General features: G+C 42.1%; 1 protein-coding gene across 1 annotated transcript; it reads right to left on the reverse strand.

The window, feature by feature from the left end:
• Positions 1-2,235: 2,235 nt before the first annotated feature.
• Positions 2,236-17,171, reverse strand: IL20RB (interleukin 20 receptor subunit beta). Its single transcript, XM_075059286.1, has 8 exons — positions 17,058-17,171; positions 16,461-16,542; positions 10,769-10,895; positions 9,864-10,054; positions 6,942-7,066; positions 3,592-3,742; positions 3,126-3,271; positions 2,236-2,526 (listed from the first exon to the last, which is right to left on the reverse strand). The coding sequence occupies exons 1-8, from the start codon at positions 17,169-17,171 to the stop codon at positions 2,401-2,403; spliced, it is 1,062 nt and encodes a 353-aa protein (XP_074915387.1). The 3' UTR covers positions 2,236-2,400.
• Between the last annotated feature and the right edge of the window lie 1,067 nt (positions 17,172-18,238).

An 18,238-nucleotide genomic window follows, 5' to 3' on the forward strand; every position in this document is an offset into this window, starting at 1 on the left:
TCAAATTAACAAGCTTCCTCCCCCTGCTTTCCTCTGTATCCCTAAAAAATTGCTGGTCCTGCTGTAATGCAACAGTGTTGGGGATGGGGGCAGGGATGGCGGGGGGAGAGATAGGAGGAACTGCTAAGGCTTTTCAGATCTATAGCCATGGAATGGGCAAGTCCTGTATGGGGACACCCCTGTGGGGCACACTAGAAACCAAGACACTGAACTCATCCAAATCAACGGGAAATAAAATAAGAATAAAGGAGAGGCATAGGAGCTCTCTAAACCAGCTTTACCACCAAGGCCTCGTGGGTGGAGGAGCACCAGCCATGAGCTCATACACACCAGCTTTGGTTTGCAGCAGCTTGTAGACACACAAGACCTGCTGGGCCTTTCAGCACTTGTCATATCAGCCCATATGCATGCCCTTCTCCTCTTTGCTCCCAAATCTTCTGCTTGTCAGGGCCCATCATCGTATGGGTGTTTGCAACTAGGCATTTCTTAATTAACTATCAACAACCATGAAAATCGACCCTGAGTCTTCAGTGCTCAAACTTGCACAGATTTTCTCCCTGTGTAATTTGCTACCAATTCAGGAGTACCAATCTTTCTATTTAACACCAAAGCACTATATCCTAATACTGTCCAGACAGAAGCTAGCGAGACAGAAATAAAACAAGCAACTGGGCTGCAACATGAAAGTGAGGTGCTAGCCAGCGACTGGGGCGTGAACACAGAGGTACGAATAGTCCTGAGTCACTTCTACTTTTCTCACGGTGCTTTGTTGCCACCTGATGGCCTGATGCAAGATTGCAAGAATTAAATTTAAAAAGGTACAGTCTTTAAGAAAGAGGTGTTTTACATTTCATTAGTTCCACTGATAGCTTTAAAAAAAAGCTTTTCAGCTCGAAGACTTCTCATGCCCTGCTAACACAAGTCTCTGCTCCGCAGGTAATAGATTACTTTTCTTCGAAGTGACAGTCATAATTTCAATATCCACAGAACAACTATAATTCATTTCTATTTAGCAGGAATTTATCTTTGTCTTTTGCAATTTCCTTCCTTAAGATGATGACAAGATATCTGGAAGATAATGAAGTCATCAGGCCTGGAATGGCCACTAACACAGTAATGCTGGGATGCTTGATCCATCTATCCTGATATTCCCCCACTAGCCATGATAAGCACTCCAGTTGCCTCTCACCCTGGCCCCCCTGACTGCAGAATCAGGTTTTCCTTGAGTGACATAATCAATGTCCTGCTTCAGGTGTGGTGTTGAACCACAGGGATGCTCTGCAGGCACCCTGGACGATCCTGACCACATGATTTGCACATCTTTTTGTCCCCTTTCCCATTTCTTTTCCCATTTCTTGATCTCCACTCCATTTCTCCACTCCATTTCTCCACTACAATTCCCTCTCATTTAAACAATTCACCTCTGATTATCTTTTCCCTAAAGATCCTAGTTTTCCTTCATGCATATCCAGCTTTTGTATTTTTGACACTTGCCTAGGTCATCTTGGCCCTATATAGCATGAGCGACGCTGCTGGTCTTGCAAAGCTTTGCTCCCCAAAAGGTTCTCAGTGCTCCCTCCAACCATTTTTGAAGTCTGGCTGTTTTTCACATCACTCCCCCCTAAGCACTGGTGAAACCCAGCCATCCCTCATGGTGCTGTCTGTAAGTTTTTTTGGCACCATACATTGTTATCAGTTACATGCAGCAAATTATTGTGTCCAGCCACTGTCAACATCCTTTTCATTGAGTGTAACCTCAGGTCAGGGCCTGCAGCCCTAAAAGCATTTTTTTTTTCCTGCTCATTCCAGCTGTTTTAGCCATGTAAGGAGCTCTTACTAGCTGCTCAATTTCTCTTAAAAATACTGAGGCTGAAATGGTTTGGAACTAAAAGACTGGGCTCTACATTTATTGCTCTGGTGAAATTTTGGTGGCTGATGGGTGGGCTCTGCCTTGGAACCATCGATGTGGTTGACAGAGGTAAAGGGAACATGAGTTAACTCATAGAATCATATAATGGTTTGGGTTGGAAGGGATTTTAAAGATCATCTCGTTCCAAGTGCCCTGCCATCAACAGGGACACCTTCCACTAGACCAGGTTGCTCAAAGCCCCATCCTCGTCTGGCCTTGTCTGGTCATGGGTATGTGTATGAAAGGAAAGTATAGAAACTGGCAGTTGTCACCTGTGACCTTTACTGGCTTTTTATGTAGATGGATGAAGATGTTACAAAGTGGAGGAGCACCAGCCATGTGCTCATACACACCAGCTTTGGTTTGCAGCAGCTTGTAGACACAAAGAAAACAGTGTTACTTATTGACACTCTGAGGAAAGTGGCTGGGGCACAATCTGCCAGCTCTGCTTACAAGATCGGTTTCCACAGGCTGTTTTTTTCTGGGGTGCTCTAAAGTGTTTCTTGAATCCACAGTCGGAGAACTTCTTCTGAGGGCATCACACACACCATCACATCACATTGCTCAGCTTCTTCACTGCCACACAGTATCAGCTGGGTGGGGGCCTCTGATACTTTCTGTAAAACAAACGCACACACTCACCCACAGGCTGATGAATTTGTCTGTCTCTCTTCTACTTTTCCCCACAAACCGTTCTTCTCATCCTTCCTGGCACAACTGCCCAGAGACCCAGGGCTCAGGAACCCACAGCCACAAAAGCTGCTGCCTGCATTCTCACTTGAACTGGACAGCACATTTAAGCTACTGACTGAAACACACTCCTCCTGAGTGAGCGAGAAAAGAAGCTGCTTTTAATGATTGATTTCTCCTCACCAAGGAGTTGAGAAGCTCAGTGCTGGAACCACAACACATGGACCACTGTTGCCAATGACGCAGCTGTTTTTTTCAGGGAGCAGCTGGTCAGGCAGGCTCAGTCCATGCCTCCCAAGCTGCTTCCCCACAAGCACCAGCAGCACCTTCCCTGTTCAGGGCTGTAGGCCGAAGGCAGTGACAGCTGTGCAGCTAATTCATGTGGGCTGCTTGACCCCTGCAGCTCAGCCCATCACACGGGAATGAGCAAGGCTTCCTATGCATGTGTCCGCTTTTTCTGCCTGCCCCATGACCCTGTGACTACCCAGCACTCTAAAAACCGATAAAGCACAGTAAAAAAACTTACCAGTGTGTCTGGCAGGACAGCAACAGGGCAGCAGGAATACTGAAAGATTTTACATGTTTTCCAGGTAAGGAAAGGCAGGGTCAAAGCAGCCACAGCTAAGCCAGCAGAGGAGAAGAGGGCAGTAACCAGCCACATGGATGTGCCACCTAGAAATAACAGAAGCAGCAAAACTTCTCAGAGAGACTGAGGACAAACCACTCAATGCAGTTAGCCTGCACCCTCTGTGGCTGCTCTTCCCACCCATCTTGGTGAGATTCTTTGTCGGCACACTCCAGGTAGGATACCAGTGCCAGTGTAGGGGGCTGCACTCCTGAGTCTTCCTTTTTTACCTCCCCCAAGGAACAAATGGGCAGCACATTTGCAAACAAGACTGGAGTTATTGAGTGGAAATAAAAGGAAGAACTGCTGGGGTATCCTTCTCAGGCACGACTACACCAGGGGAATAGGAAGGAAGGCCGACTGTTACCTTGTGCTCTCACGCACTGTGTCTGGCTGAAGCTGCTGCTTCTGTTGATCGCCTCAACATATGTCTGAGCTTTTACACAATAATCAGGTCCTGCCTCCATGGTGTCCAGGTGAACCACAGAGCTGACCTCTTTCACCACCTTCTGCTGTATCTGCCACAGACCCAGGAGAGAGAGCATTAGAACATAGGGCAAGGAGCTAACTGAGAACGGGAGTCCTAATGTGATGCTGTCCCAGACTTTACTGGGAGAAAAGGAAGGAGCAGCAGGAGGTGTCAGAGAGGACTGTGTGAATAAGAGGAGAGAGGGAGAAAAGCAGCAAATGAGGAAGCACAGTGGAGTGCAGAATGAGACCGCACACATCTGGAAGGGTAGGAAGGGATGGAAAGAAGGAGCTGTGAGCCAAAGAGCCATAATGGTGATGTTGGGCCACAACACCTCCTCCCCTGGTGTAAGGGCTTGATGACTAAGGTCTTCACTGATCTGAGTCTTTGCTGGGGTACCAAAATGACACTAGAGCACAGAGAGAGGATGGACTGGGCTAGTGAGGAGCAAGTGAATTTGGCATGTGCAACTGTAACACATTTCAGCAACCCTCAAACAGCATATGACCACCAGTACATTATTTTTTTGCAATAAATAAGACTCAATTAACTGCTGGCAAAATGAAGTTATTCCCAGAATTCCTAGTCCTGAGAGGACAGGTAACAATTAGCTAGTTGATCCTAATGTAACAATTAGCTAGTTGATCCTAATGTTGCTGTGTTGCAGACGCAAAGCCTGTGCTCACGGGAGAGCTCATTAGCCTCCAGCATCACACACATACAGACACCTCCAACAACCCAGTAGGGTTGTCCTGGCAGGGCAAGTCCTTCTCACCATCAAAACATCCTCCTTCACAGAAAGATGATCTTGAGGGCCATTAGTTTAAAAAGATTTCAAGGACAAAATCAGGTCAATCACTACCGGGGATGTGTAACCTCTTGCAAAAACCTCAAGTCAGACATGTCAAATGTGATAAATATTAAAAAAAAATAAAATAAAAGAGTCCCAGCAGAGAACTGGACATGTACTGACCAGCAAACCTGATGCTTGTGACAGTCCAGTTGGTAGAAACTATTCTGAAGTTTGGAATTAATGTTTAGGTGATTAATATCATATACTGAAGAAGACTTAACATTTAATTCATAAAATGCAGTCAGATACAAACCTATATGATGCTTTCTAAGGTGTAAGAAAGCTCATGGACAAGGTTGATCTCATTTACTTGGATTTCCAAAAGGTAGTCAAGAAGATCTATTTCAAAAGCCTATTAAGCTAACAGCCATGGGATAAAAAGGCATTGGACCTCTGAGTGCACTAACCAGGCTGCAATGGCCCTGACCAGCCCTGCCTGCCCCTGCATCTTCAGCCTTCTGTCCATGGCCCAGGAGCCCCATTTAAGCTCAGCCCAGGGCCTTCAGTCCCAGTCTGAGCTAAGCTGGAGGTGTGCCTGTCTCCAGCTCTGTCTCCTGGATGGACCTTGTACCTACATTCTATGTAGCTTGTCTCCTGGATGGACCCTTGGTTAAGTACATGGCAGCCTTGTCCTCCAGCCCTGTCTCTGGTCCTCCTTTTGCTCCTGGCTGGGGTCTCTGTATGGACCCTGGGCCTGGTTCATCACTTGTCTTGTCTGGGGCTGGTGATGGACCCTGTTACCAGTACCTGATTCTGCCTACTGTGGTCAGACCATGTGGGTCTGTGCTTCATTGGGGAGGGCACTGCTTGCACTGGGATCACCCGTGACTCCCGACTTCCTGCTCATAGTGAGCAGACCTGCTCCTGCTGCTTCCTGATAGAAGAAAGACTTTTGTATTATTAATTGCTAATCCTTTCTTGGAGTGGAAGGAAGTCATGGTGGAGGCCCATGCAGATCTGTGCTCACCACTGTGTTACTACAGATGATCAGGAAGAAAAATGAAAACTAATACATGCTAATGATACTAAAAAAACACTTCAGAATAATAAAGATGACAGCCAACTGTGAAGAACTGCAAGAGGATCTTGTAATAAAATGACAAATTAAATTCAACACAGATAAAAGTGAAATGATGCTCATGGGAATTTTTCCCCTTCATTTTTACAGTCAGTGACTGGACCTTAAATTGAGCATCCCCCACCAGAAACAGGAACATGGGGTTCAGGTTTCATGGGATAGTCAGCTGTGTGGTAGTCACCCATGTCAACAATTTCTGAGAAAAGACAAGACTGTGAAGACTTGTTTTGTTTTATGGTGCTAACTCATAGTGCTCCTGCACCTTGAACTGTGCAGGTTTACTCCCTGTCCACCTTGGTAAAGGCAAAAATAGCTAGACGGGCTTCCACAGGGAACAACTAAGTAGTCTGGGAGTCCTTGGCCTGGAAAAAAGATACACTGTTAGAGTGGTGAGGAAAGTGAATAGGGAATAACTGTTCTCTGTCCCTCTCTCTCCCCTTTAAACCAAGACTGAGACTGCACAGCACTTAAGCTGCGGAAATCCTGACTACAGGAAGTTGTACATGCTAAAAGTTTACATAGCTTGAAAACCAGAACAGATAAATTAATGGAACAAAAAATCACCAGGGGCTATTAATGATATCATTTCTGGCTCAGGAATTTCCTGGACCTGTGTCTCTGAAATCTCAGAAAATAATCTAAGTGTAATTACACACAGGGTCTCTCCTTACTATCTTCCTTGGTCATCTCCATTGCCCACTGGCAGAGAGAAGATACTGGGTTTGACTGTCCCTGACTTTATATGGCTGCTTTTATGTTCTTAGGTGCTATGGAAGCACCAAGTTCCTGGGAGGAAAAAAAAAAATCGATGTCTAGTGAAAACAGAAGGACCTGAATGGAACATAAATTGTCACTACTGCAGTATTATCCAGGTGTAAGCAACACCCTCAGCTAAGCAAGTTACAGCTCACTGTTCCAGGCAAGCTGTTTTACAAAAAACTTCTGAGAAAACTTTGTCAGCACCTCAGTGTAACACCTTAATCGTGGTCTGAGTAAACCAAATGACGTTCAGAGAAGAAAGTCAGCATAAACACCTTCATTTCCTGACTTCTGGTTTCTTTCAATAGTTGACATCCCTGGGGTGATTCCTCTTCTCAGGGAAGGAAATGTGGAAAGAACAGACAAGCTTCTCCATGGGGGTAAGAGCAACCCACTGGTATGTGTAGAGGAATATGGCACATATTGATGCCAGGCAGGCCCTCAAGCCTCACAGCAGGAGCTTGGACTGGCAAACAGGCCCTGGGCAATGTCTGTATGCTTTCACTCTAAGTATGTGGGCTCTCTGTTACTGCCCAAAAACCCGAGGGTAAAACTCACCCTACTCTCCTGGCCCTTCTTCCAATAGACAACACAAAACTGAAAGGCAGGCCCCATGTCTTCCAGCTCCACTAGTAAATGATACCCATCTGCTATGACCTTCATCAGAGGTGGGGTCAGGGAAGCTGCCAACACAGAGAGAGCACCATTACCACATCAGAGGCAACCCTTAAAAACTGTCTTCCTTTTCCCAGCTAGGAGAGGAAGAGAAGCTGACATCTTGAGCACAGTAACATTAATCTGGAATAATAGCTGGTTGTTTCAGTGGGGTAGAAACTTCTCTCTGCTCTACCTCCTAGTATGTCTAGATACAGTAGCAGACTTTAAGCAGGAGGAAGACCATGACTGGCATTGCGAATAGGAGTTTGGCAATAGCTGAGTTGCACAGAACTTGAAAGGTTTTGAATTTTCTCCAGTGTGATCAACAGCAGAAGAACCAGCTGGGCGACCAGAAGTTGAGACACCAGATCAGGCCAGTTCTTCTGCTCCTGGGCATTAGCTTAGCACTAACACACAGAACAGGAGCTGTGAAACCACTGCTTCTTCATGGTAATTTTGGCACTTATTCAAAGGTGAAGGAAAAAGCAACATGAGCCTCAGGATAACTCTGGCAGTTCATATGAATCCTGATTTTCCTTTAGTATCTACATGGTTTTAGATAGACTTGGGCTGATGACCTGCTGTGACTTAAGTTTTTGTAAATGTATGCAAGTAAATCTGTAGGTGATTTGGTTCTTCCTTACTTTGATATTCAAAGCTTAGTTTGGTCTGGGATTCTGCTGTGAGGAGTACTAGTGAAACAATCAGAGTCAATCAAGCATGGATGAAACTACTCACTGTACATTTGTGAATTGGGAATTAAGGCAGTACAGAGATCATATCTGCACTACTTATCTATGCCTTTCTTTACCATTCTGTTGTCGCTGAAACTAGTTTCAACCTCCTTGCTTTCAAGAAAGAAAGGAAAGCAATGTATAGCCACATACAAAAGAGATGTTCTTAATAGAATTTGCTCTTACATCCAGTGAATTGCCATCAACACTGAGCAATATGAAAACATAAAATCCAAGTATGTTCATGATGAGTGTGACACAAATGAGAGGCCTGGAAAACTACGTTATACATTTAAATTAAAAGCTGAGAATCAGCTTAACACAATGTCTCAAAATAAAAAAAAAGTGATAACATCATTTGGAGGTTAAAAAAAAATACTGGGCTAATGTATTAATAAATGGACACTGCAACTACCAACCGAACAGGAGCACTTATATTTATCTCTGTGCTGGCACACTGGATACCAACTAACCTTCTGAATTTTGATAAATGAAGAAGTAAGACTGAATAAATTGTTAGTTTTAGGAAGATCTTTTAAAAGTGTTTTCCATGTGTTATCATACTTTATGTGTATCTACACCTAAGGCTTTGACATTAGAGCTATTTAGTCTAGAAGTACTGTGGGCTGTGCTGATGCCCTGACTGTCTATGAACCACATATGGAACCTGTGGGCTGTGCTTTGAATTCCTTAGTTCCTCTCAGACTTAATGCCAGGTTTCCTAAGAGATGTGAAAGCAGAGACAAGGGAAAGTGAGCAGTAAAAATGTATAAGGACAAGAACTTAGGTGACTTTTCTTTCTCCTTTAAACATTTTTCCATATATGCATATTCGCACTGCAGCCCATTGAAGCTGAATCCTCTGAACTTTTACAGCTTAGCCAGAGGATTGTTTTGAGGTCTCTAAGACACAGGACCAAGCTGTCAAATACTTCACTGTACCATGAGAAAGTTGCTGCTTTTTTTCATTAAGAGGGTTAAGCTAAGGAATATCCTTCCCCTATCTCTGCCTGACAGTGTGGTCTGTGTCTCAACTCTCTGCCTTTGTAGCTGCTAGAAAAGGGAAAGATTTTTCATGGCTCAACTCTATGCCACCATAGCTCCTGGAAAAGGGAAGGATTTTTCACCTAAAGCGCTATCTAGAAAACATTTCCATACCAAGAGACACACTCACCAACTTAGGCAGCACTTCTGAGAGGGCTGCTTTGACTAAGTGCTCTGTATGAGTGAGGACTGCTCACTCATGAAGTAGTAGATAACTTCCAATGACTGATGAAAGTTTAAGATTGGGTCAACTCTGGACTCAGACAGAAAATTTCTTCCCTGGCTAAAACTGATGACTGCTGCCCATCTCAGACTCAGAGTTGCACTCTAATAGTGACCTCAGCAGAGTTTTTCCACCATGTTTTTTATTGCTGAAGGCAGTTGACGACATAGCAGAGAACAGAGGTAATGATTCCAGAGAAGCACTGGAAATAGTATGCTAATTTTAGGCTGCAACATGATCTTTGGGTTGACCTGGGCCTCAAGTTTTGCAGGAGTTGGAGGGAAATGGAGAGAATACCCTGCATTGCTAGGACTTCAGCAATGCTACTGTTTCCATTTTTCATTCCTCTTCTGAGGTTACTTCATGAGGCAGAGAGAGGGTGTCACGGTTGTTTTCTAGAGTAAGTGCTTCCATAGGATCAGGTTCTGGACCCTCAGAAGTGACTAGATGACATGGATTAGATGGAGCATTGACAGCAACCCTGATTGATCAGAACTCTTTGAAATCAGGGGCAAGAGTGGCCAACATGCCAAAAGAAATGCCTATAGTCCTATTACCTGTCTTTGAAGCCCTTGAAATTCAAGCCCTGGTAAATTCAGCCCTGCCTCAGGAGGAACTCATACCCAAGAACACAGCATGGCTGTCTAAGAGTGTAACATCCCAACCCAGTATGACAGGACCTGAGAAGTAGTGTGTGCTCTGTGTGTTTATGGGCTTTGTGTGACATGCACAGTACACAAACATGCACGTCAGCAATCCCTCAACACCGAACTCTGAGAAATTAACGTGATCGATGTAGCTTAAGCCAAATAGCAGGACTCACTTGTGACACGATTGAAGAAACCTTTCAGGGTGCCCCACTCTGATCTTCTAGGACCAACATCTGCCCTTACACGCAGGTTATAGGCCACAGTGGCTGAGATATCCTCTGTGATGTTACACACCGTGGCTGTGATGAGTGAACATTCAGAGATGGGAATCCAGCTTTCATTGGCGTACTCTCGTTCGTACTCCCTGAGGAAAGGAAAAGAAAGCAGACAGGCAACAGTCTGATAGGAGATGTATCTGTGACATGGGCTAAGGCTGCTTACTGCTTCTTTCCAGCTAAAACCAGTACTGGGATACATTGGGGTGTATGAAACCAGTATGGGTGTGTTTTAGATCTTATCAAGAGAAAATCTCCCAGAGCCAGCTTGTTCATGAGCCAAATGCAGCATGATATTGTAGGAGGTGGGGATAGCCAACGCAGTGTTAATGCATCAGATCCTGCCCACTCACTTGACTTGATCATCCCTGGTAAACCAGAATTCCAAATCCATACTGTGATACAAGCCATTGCTCAAGATTATCAGAAACCTCCTGTAATGTAGTTTAAATGTTTAAAAGATTAATGCTGAATAAATCTCAAATGTTTTCTCTTTCCTCTTCTAAATAAACTGTTGCTAATCTTCCTAACTTTTGAATTCTTTGGACAGAGGCAGTTTTCATATGTGGGCTTAATACAAACCTTGGATTATTCAGGTATCTATTAACCTGTAAACAGTCTCAGAATCAGAGCAAAAGGATACACCACACCACCCCTCCCCCCCTTGTGATCAACAGTGCTGGATTATCAAACTTCTTTTGCTTGTGAACTGAAGAGCACTCAAGACATCCAAACAGTGCAGGATTTTAAGTCTTAGTAAACAGTGTTTAAAGAGCAAAGAAGAAAAAAACCCCAGAAGTTACCCCTGAAACTCGACAGAGTATCTCACAGTTTCTCCCTGGATGATCACAGGACTCCAAGTTAAGAAGTGTTTCATGTTGGTAGAAAGAATAGAGATATTCTGAGGTGCTGGCAACAAAGCATCTTCACCTAAAATTCCCAGCAAAAGAAAAAAAAAAGAAAGAAAGAAAAAAGGTATATGAATGTACTAGGAAAAAATTTAGATGGATAGTGCAAAACTGTGTTTTGCATCAGAAATACACACTCTTCATTTCACTACTGTCACTTCAGTGTTTGAAAGTATTTTAGAGAGAAGAAGAAATGACAACCAAAGAGCCAATGACAGAGCAGTTAGGCTGGCACTGCTTACAGAAAGGCAAAGCATGCCTTTTAATTATTTCAGAGTTTTTCATTGTATCAGTAAAACAGTGAGAAAAGTTCAAGCTTTTATAAAGCCATCCAATTTGATTTAATGAAGTCAAGTAACAGATACTCTGTTGCATCCCATAGACTGTTCCAATGGATGTAATGGTTCGAAATGTGTTGTTTCCAGGCTTGACTGGACTGGACACTGTAGATCCTAGCTCTGTTACACCTTTTTTCACGTTGCAAGATTCTAATAAGTTCTTGTAGGCTGTAATCAAAGTGCCTTTTAATAGAATAAACTTATTCAGTGGACTATAAATGAAATTATTACATTACTCTGAGATTGTCAATGCATAAGCATGGGATGGTACCAACAGTGTAGTTAATTTTATCCTACGGCATCTTAATGTAAAATCTGTAGCAGTGTTTGGACCAGAGCACAGAAGGCACTGTGCACAATCTGCACTACACTATGGGAACAGACTTATCTCTGTTCTGCTACTTTCCAGTCCCAAGAAAATTATGTTTTCTCTGCTTAGCAGGGAATGGTTCCCAAGGAACCATTGGAAGGGAGGAATAGATGGAGCAGTTTCAACCAACCCAGTGTAGCAGTGGTCATTTCAACACTCTCCCAGAAACAAGGTAACTGTTCTATCACAATATATCTATGTTACCTAAAGATTATGTCAAAATTATTTTTTTTAATAACATCTATTTAACTTAACAAGGTCTATCTTCCATTAGGCTTTAACTGTCATTAAAAGAGGGTATCTTCTTTTAAGCTGTGTTTACAAAGTTAACCAGCTAATGTCAGTTATTCTACCCAGGATCAAAACTAGGTTGACAAGTCCATAAGCAATGTTTTCATGATTATTCTTTTAAAGCATTGGAACAACATTGGTCCTCTTTCTGCCTTAGAATATTCCCTGTATTCATACCTTTATAAAATCACTAATGACGTGGAGAACCTTGATGCCAACTCTTCTATGAATTCTTTGGCATGTTACATGGATCTGTTGACACAATGCTCAGCAGTTCTTTAAACTAAAAGTCAGATATCTCTGGATGAGAAGCTTTATTCCTTGACATTTAGATAGCAGCAGTCACTGTCTGCCATGTCAGCAGTTTTATCACTACTGGCTGGTTGGAGGTCCCTACTAGCGTCAAGGCACTTTTTGTCTTTAAAAAAAAAAAAAAGTCTTTATTGACCTTTGCTCTGCAGCTTAACCACCCATTTGGTCTCTTGTATTCTCCATGTTTCTCAACATTTAGAGTGTTTGCTACTACTTTTCCTTGTACTCTTGGTTCCCATGTTAATTTTGGGAGTTGGCATACCTAAGTATGTGAATTACGTAACAGACTTCAGTTACATGATCAGACACTAGTTTTTCCACATGACTCACACACATAAAGATGTTCCAGGTCTGAACAGGGGTGAACTGCACTGGAGTGTTTCCTACATTTTTAAGTCCTTGACTTTAGGATTTTATGGATATATATTTTTTTGTATTCAACAGTACTGAACCCTGTCTTATTAAACTGTCTAGAAACCAATTTTAAAAGAAGAAGAAGATAGTTCTGAATTGGACTATCTACCTTTTAATGGCCTAAAGATTATTTTGTATCTGGTTGAGACCATTCTTCATTTCCTGGCTATGCTTAGCTTAGTACACTGTTCTCCTGGTTTGCTGGCAAAACCAATGACTCTCCTACTGGCAGAGTGAGACCTGTGACCTCACTTCAGCTGAACCACAAAAGTTCATATAGAGACTCTAAGGTTTCTTTCTTCATTTCATTAGGAAAAACTCTGGGCCTAATGACAGCGTATGTGTCTCTAAAAAAAATTCGCTGATGTAAATTTCTGTTTGGTATTAACAGATTGAGGATGGGCACAAATTCTGCTACTTGTAAGAACTCTTCTCCAAGAAAAAAAAAGATATATAAACCCCTAATGCTCATATGTGTTATCTCCAGAGCATATTTGCTGATTTTTACAGGGCCACATATCTTCTGTGGCAAAGCCGTACCACACAGCAGCTATTCATTCAATGTCATGGAGTGTTTGCACTTCAGTGTCAGAAAACTAAGTCTCCAGCACTGCAGCTAAGACAGTGGTGGTGGGGTATAGTGTTATGGACATGTAGTTCACGTGAACTGTGCACTAGTTTGGACATCTGCCTTCAGATGAAGGGAACTGCATCCCTAGAGAAAAATATTCTTTACCTTTCATAATCAAAGAATATGGAAACAGATATCTGTGTGGGCATAAGTATACACACATATGTATGTGTGTAGCTGTGATGTAAAAATTATAAGATTTTGCACTTGTAAGGTTAAATAATTAAATAACAAATACACTAAAGTGAAAATTAGGATTCAGCTTTAGTATGTCTCACTTGATGGTATGTACAGAGATTTTTGTAACTGCATAACCATGCCTTACTGCAAACACAGTGGACAGCCCTCAGGACTGAATTAAAAAGGTGTAAAGCTAAAACCTGAGATCTTTTCATCTAGTACAGAAATTAAATGGGGTCCCTGAGCAATAAAAGCAATGATGCACTTCCCTGCTTTCTGCCTGGGACCCAGAGCCATGCTGAAAGCTGTTTTTCAGAAGAGAGGTTCATGCTTTTCCAAAATACTGTTGATGTAGACATGACGTATCCTGTGTCATATCCAAACAAATTATATTCACTGTTTCACCAATCCATCTGTTGCAACAGCCCACAAAACAATTGCAAGCAAATCCATGTTTAACACTGGGAGAAAAGACAATTCTAGGTTATATAAATAGGGAAAGCAGTGAGTATAAACAGTGAAGTATGTTGTTTCAGTACTAAAATACTTCACTAAGTCTATGAATTTTGAAGGGAAAAGAAACAACAATCATACGGAGTGCAGGAGACAACTGAACAGAGACAGCAGGCAGGACCTAGAAGACTGTTAGCCCAGGGCTGCATACCACTTCCATTTGATTTTGGATTCACAAGCAATATGTAAATAGCTTCACAGGAAAAGCCAAACTACAGTCTTTCAAGCTAGGGTACTGACTCTTACCCTAACATCTCCAGTCATGCCAAAAAACCCCACATGTCCAGATTTTCTCTGTAAATAGCATTTTTGCCTCCTATCCTATCAGCAGTATATTCCATTTCATTTGTTACACAGAGAATGGATTTCCATTTAAAATGGTGATGACTTCCCTGCTTTAATGTTTTTCTCCTCTTTGTGCTAAATTTAAAGAATTTACAACTAAAACAAAAAAAATTTCATGACCAAGTCCAGTACATTTGTCTGTCTCACTTTTCAGTTTAAAATGCCTTAAATAAACCCTGATAAAATTTCATTGCTCTGGGATAGATTTTGATACCTTTCTTTCTCTGTGAATATAGAACAGAATAATATTTCATTACTACTGCTTCATCATTACTTGCTGTTACTTCATCACTACTATCACCACTACTTACTGTTAAATGTAAGTGAACACTGCAAAAATATTAATAAAATTACTTTATTCATAATAGCCTCTCTTTTCAGGGGCTCAACAAACACAAGAAGAAACAGTAACTCCAGAATCAGTGTTGCATAGTGTTCAGAAGTGCTTAACCTCATCTGTTCTTTTTCTGGCATGCCCCATAAAATTTTAAATACAGGGGTGAGAAATCCTTCTTTATTGCTGTGCTAATAAGCATTGTCTTCTAACCTCCAGCACTGTACCATTTAATCTCCTTTTTCTAATCTGGAGGACAACAGTGTCACCAGCTTCTTGTATCTTCAAACGTACTCTGCCTCTCTGCATTTGAGGAAATATCAGTGAAGGGGAATCTGACAAGGGAATTCTGAACTCTAAATATTGGTGACAAGAAAATAGAGTAATGTCTATAACACCCTCAAAAGCTAAAGGAATTTCTTTGAAAGCTAAATGGTGAAAATGAAAGCCATACATCTTTAACTCCTAGAAACATAACATTTTACACAACAATAATAGATTATGCTAAACAATCTCTTTGGCTATAATTAACTGACGGCTCTGGGAACATCCTCTCCCTCATTTGCCGACTGCACAAACTGACCGCAAAAGGCAAGATCTCCCCAGCACCCAGGATACAAAGCCTAGACTCCCAGGCTAGACAGGAACACACTATCTTCTAACCTGGTGTCTGCTCTGTGCAACCACAGGGGCAGATTTAAACATTCAATCAAAAAATGTTCTTTGCTCAAAAAGGAGACTAGGACACAAATTTTCATATTTCAGGTCAAGTCCAAGAGAATGGGGGACATAGTGTAAGTTATCCCACCTTTCTGTCCTACTGTCTGTCACAGTGTAGAAGACAAAATTGGACGAGTATACAGCTGAGCAAGGCTGGCGGTCACTACTCACGCAGGCAACATGGCACCTGTGCAGAAATATCACACAACTAGCCAGACCTTAAACAAAAATATGGTAAAAATAACCCCAAATTTCTTTAAACAATAGCTGCCCAGCTTTGCCATTTTAAAAAACATTTGTCATAATCTTCCCTATTCCACAGAAATTTTCAGAGCATATGCAACTTGACGCTGAGTCAGTGGTTTCCGTACCTAGCAACTAAGAACTATAAATAGTGATCCAAAGTGTTTTGCTGGCCAAGGAAGCTATAAAACTATTTTTTCTGAGGCAGAGAACAAAATGGAGCAAGACACAACCTGAATTCAAGAGCTAAGAAGGCACATTTAGAAAGACAGAACTGAGTAAAATCCAAGCACACTGGCGAGCCATGTTTGCTTTCTAGAGGACGGGCCATTGCAAAAACACTGAAGTGTAATCAGGAGATCTGAGTCCAAACTCCTTCTAGGAGATCTGTTTGGAGCCTAGCATTTACTTGGAGAAGCAGATTACAAATTGCACTGCCTTCTTCCAGGGTAAAGGAGACCCTCAGTGAACATTTTTGAGCTATTAATTAGCACTTTGTACCCTTCCTCTCTGACCCTGCATCCACTCCACAGGCAGGGCATCTCCTGTGCTCAAAGACATCAGCATTACAAGAGGACTTCAAAGTTCAGCTTCTCACAGAACAGCGAAAGAGCAGAGACAAATACAGTATTAGTAAGTTAATTCCCTCCAAATTGAAACTCCCCTTTAGATTTCAGAATTGACTTGCAGAACATAGAATTTATGGATTGTCTTTTTCATTTGCTTATTCTAGTATTAATTTTAGACAAAGAATTAAAATTCAAGATCACTTGACCTCATACTATTTGGCTTAAGTTTTGTAGAGGCATGTTTAACAAAAGGATGAAAGACTTTTTGTTTCTCACAACCCCTTCGTCTTCTGCCTTAAGTCAACTGAAGATATTTTAGCCATTTACCTGTGAGATTTGGTGCAATCAGAGCGCAGAGGAAGAAACAGATGAGCTTTAGTGACATTTTGCTCACGCTTGTTGACTTTTCCTACATTCATACCCTGTTGTGCAGCTCAGAAGTTCCCCTTCCTAGGTAGGGAGCCCTATCTGAGCCAGCCATGACGCGAGTGAAGTGGAGACTCCAGGGGAATATTGCAAACACCACTTCTCTGCGCCAATGCCACAGACCTACATACATTGTTTGTAAGGGTGTAGTTAGAGGGAGTGCCCAGGTTATCTAATGCCAGTATTTCTTTACAGGTCTGTGCAACTGCTCAACTAGATGGCATAACTCTGTTTCACTTAGTTAGCAATTATATGTATTAAACAAAGACATTATAAAGAGGAAACAGGATTCATTGGATATTTCCATGTAGGTTATATATCTGTAAATGCTCATTTTCCTGCTCAGCCCCCAGAATAGATAAATCCTGACGCTTCCAAGCACCAGGAAAGTTCCCCAGCATTACTAAGGGATGCCTATAACCACAGACCTTACACAAAGAACTGTGTGCCTCTGAGCTGGCAGAAGGGAGTTGTGTGCTTCAATTTATCTTCAAATACTATTTTTATGGCAGCTGTGTTGGGTGTGTAATGAGGAGGACATTCTGTTTTCAGATCTGATTTGGTGCATGTATCCCAAGGTTCTTCCATCTTCCAAGATCCATTGCTCTCCATCTCGCCTCTTGAGAAAAGGCAGGCTCTTCAGCTGGATGCAGCTCTTGAGATCTTCTTAGAAACCCAAACCACCTGCTGGCTTCAAGGCTGCAGCAGCAGCAGCTACCTTTGTGCTTGTGAGGCTGGTTTCTTCAGAGGCCAAGTGAAAGACAAAATTTAGGTGGAAGCTTTTTATGTTCTACAAAAGGTTATTTAAATTAAATGAAATTCTGACTGTATGGATAATGGGGGAAAAAAGCCAAATCCTATCAAACGCTTTTAGCTCTGATGAAAGCGAGTATTAGAAACCTCTCCTCTAAAACCTCTTCCTCCTCCTTTCTGATACCTTTTAATAGCAAATACATGCCTACTGTTTTCAGTGGTGAACTAAAGGGATCTGTCAAAACGTGTTTAGTCCATATTGTCTCAGGAAATAAAGGAATTTATTTATTTATTTATGAAAGAATAAAATTAGTATTCAGTTAATCACAGTTCTTCAGATTTTCAGACATACAGGAACAGCACAAGCAGCTACATCCCAAAGTTTGCTCCATCCTTCTGTCCTCTCCCTTCCTTCCCTCTTTCTTTCACTTCTTCCTTCCTTTGCCTTCTCGGCCCTTCCTTTCCTTTCCTCCTTTCTTCATTCTTTCTGTCCTCTTTCCTTCCATCCTTCCTTCAATTCCCTTCTTCCTCCATTCATTCCTCCCTTCATTCCTTTATCCCTTCCATCCCTCCTCCCCCTCCTTCCCTCCCTCCTTTTCCTTCTTCCCTCCATCTTTGGGACAAACTGAAAGTCACATGCTTCTGTATGTTTCCCAAACATGGGAATGTTTTCCTTCCATGGTTGAAGGATGTTCTCTGAAAGTATTTCATAGCTCTCAGGTAAACTTTTATCTTCTTGCTCTTCATTATCCCAATCTCCTGCTGTTTTTATCAAATGTCTGTACTGAGAACCAAAAGGTGAGTATTGTGGTGAGTGACTTCATTATTGTTGTGAAATGCATGCAATGTCCAAGAGGAAAACATGGATGTGTTTAACAGTATTAGCAATAAGATACTGTGCTTTTCTGGAAGCAAAATAAGTATTT

The sequence above is a fragment of the Buteo buteo genome, chromosome 29 (genome assembly GCF_964188355.1).
Source record: "Buteo buteo chromosome 29, bButBut1.hap1.1, whole genome shotgun sequence".
In the NCBI taxonomy this organism is placed as follows: domain Eukaryota; kingdom Metazoa; phylum Chordata; class Aves; order Accipitriformes; family Accipitridae; genus Buteo; species Buteo buteo.

Bases quoted from the DNA above. Each gene is read 5' to 3' on its own strand.
- IL20RB (XM_075059286.1), bottom strand. From the start codon at position 17,171: ATGGAGAGCAATGGATCTTGGAAGATGGAAGAACCTTGGGATACATGC. The intron at 16,543-17,057 runs GTATTTGAAGAT...GTATGAATGTAG, and splicing joins ACACAGCTGCCATAAAAATA to GAAAAGTCAACAAGCGTGAG. The intron at 10,055-10,768 runs GTAACTTCTGGG...TCCTTTCCTCAG, and splicing joins TACTCTGTCGAGTTTCAGGG to GGAGTACGAACGAGAGTACG.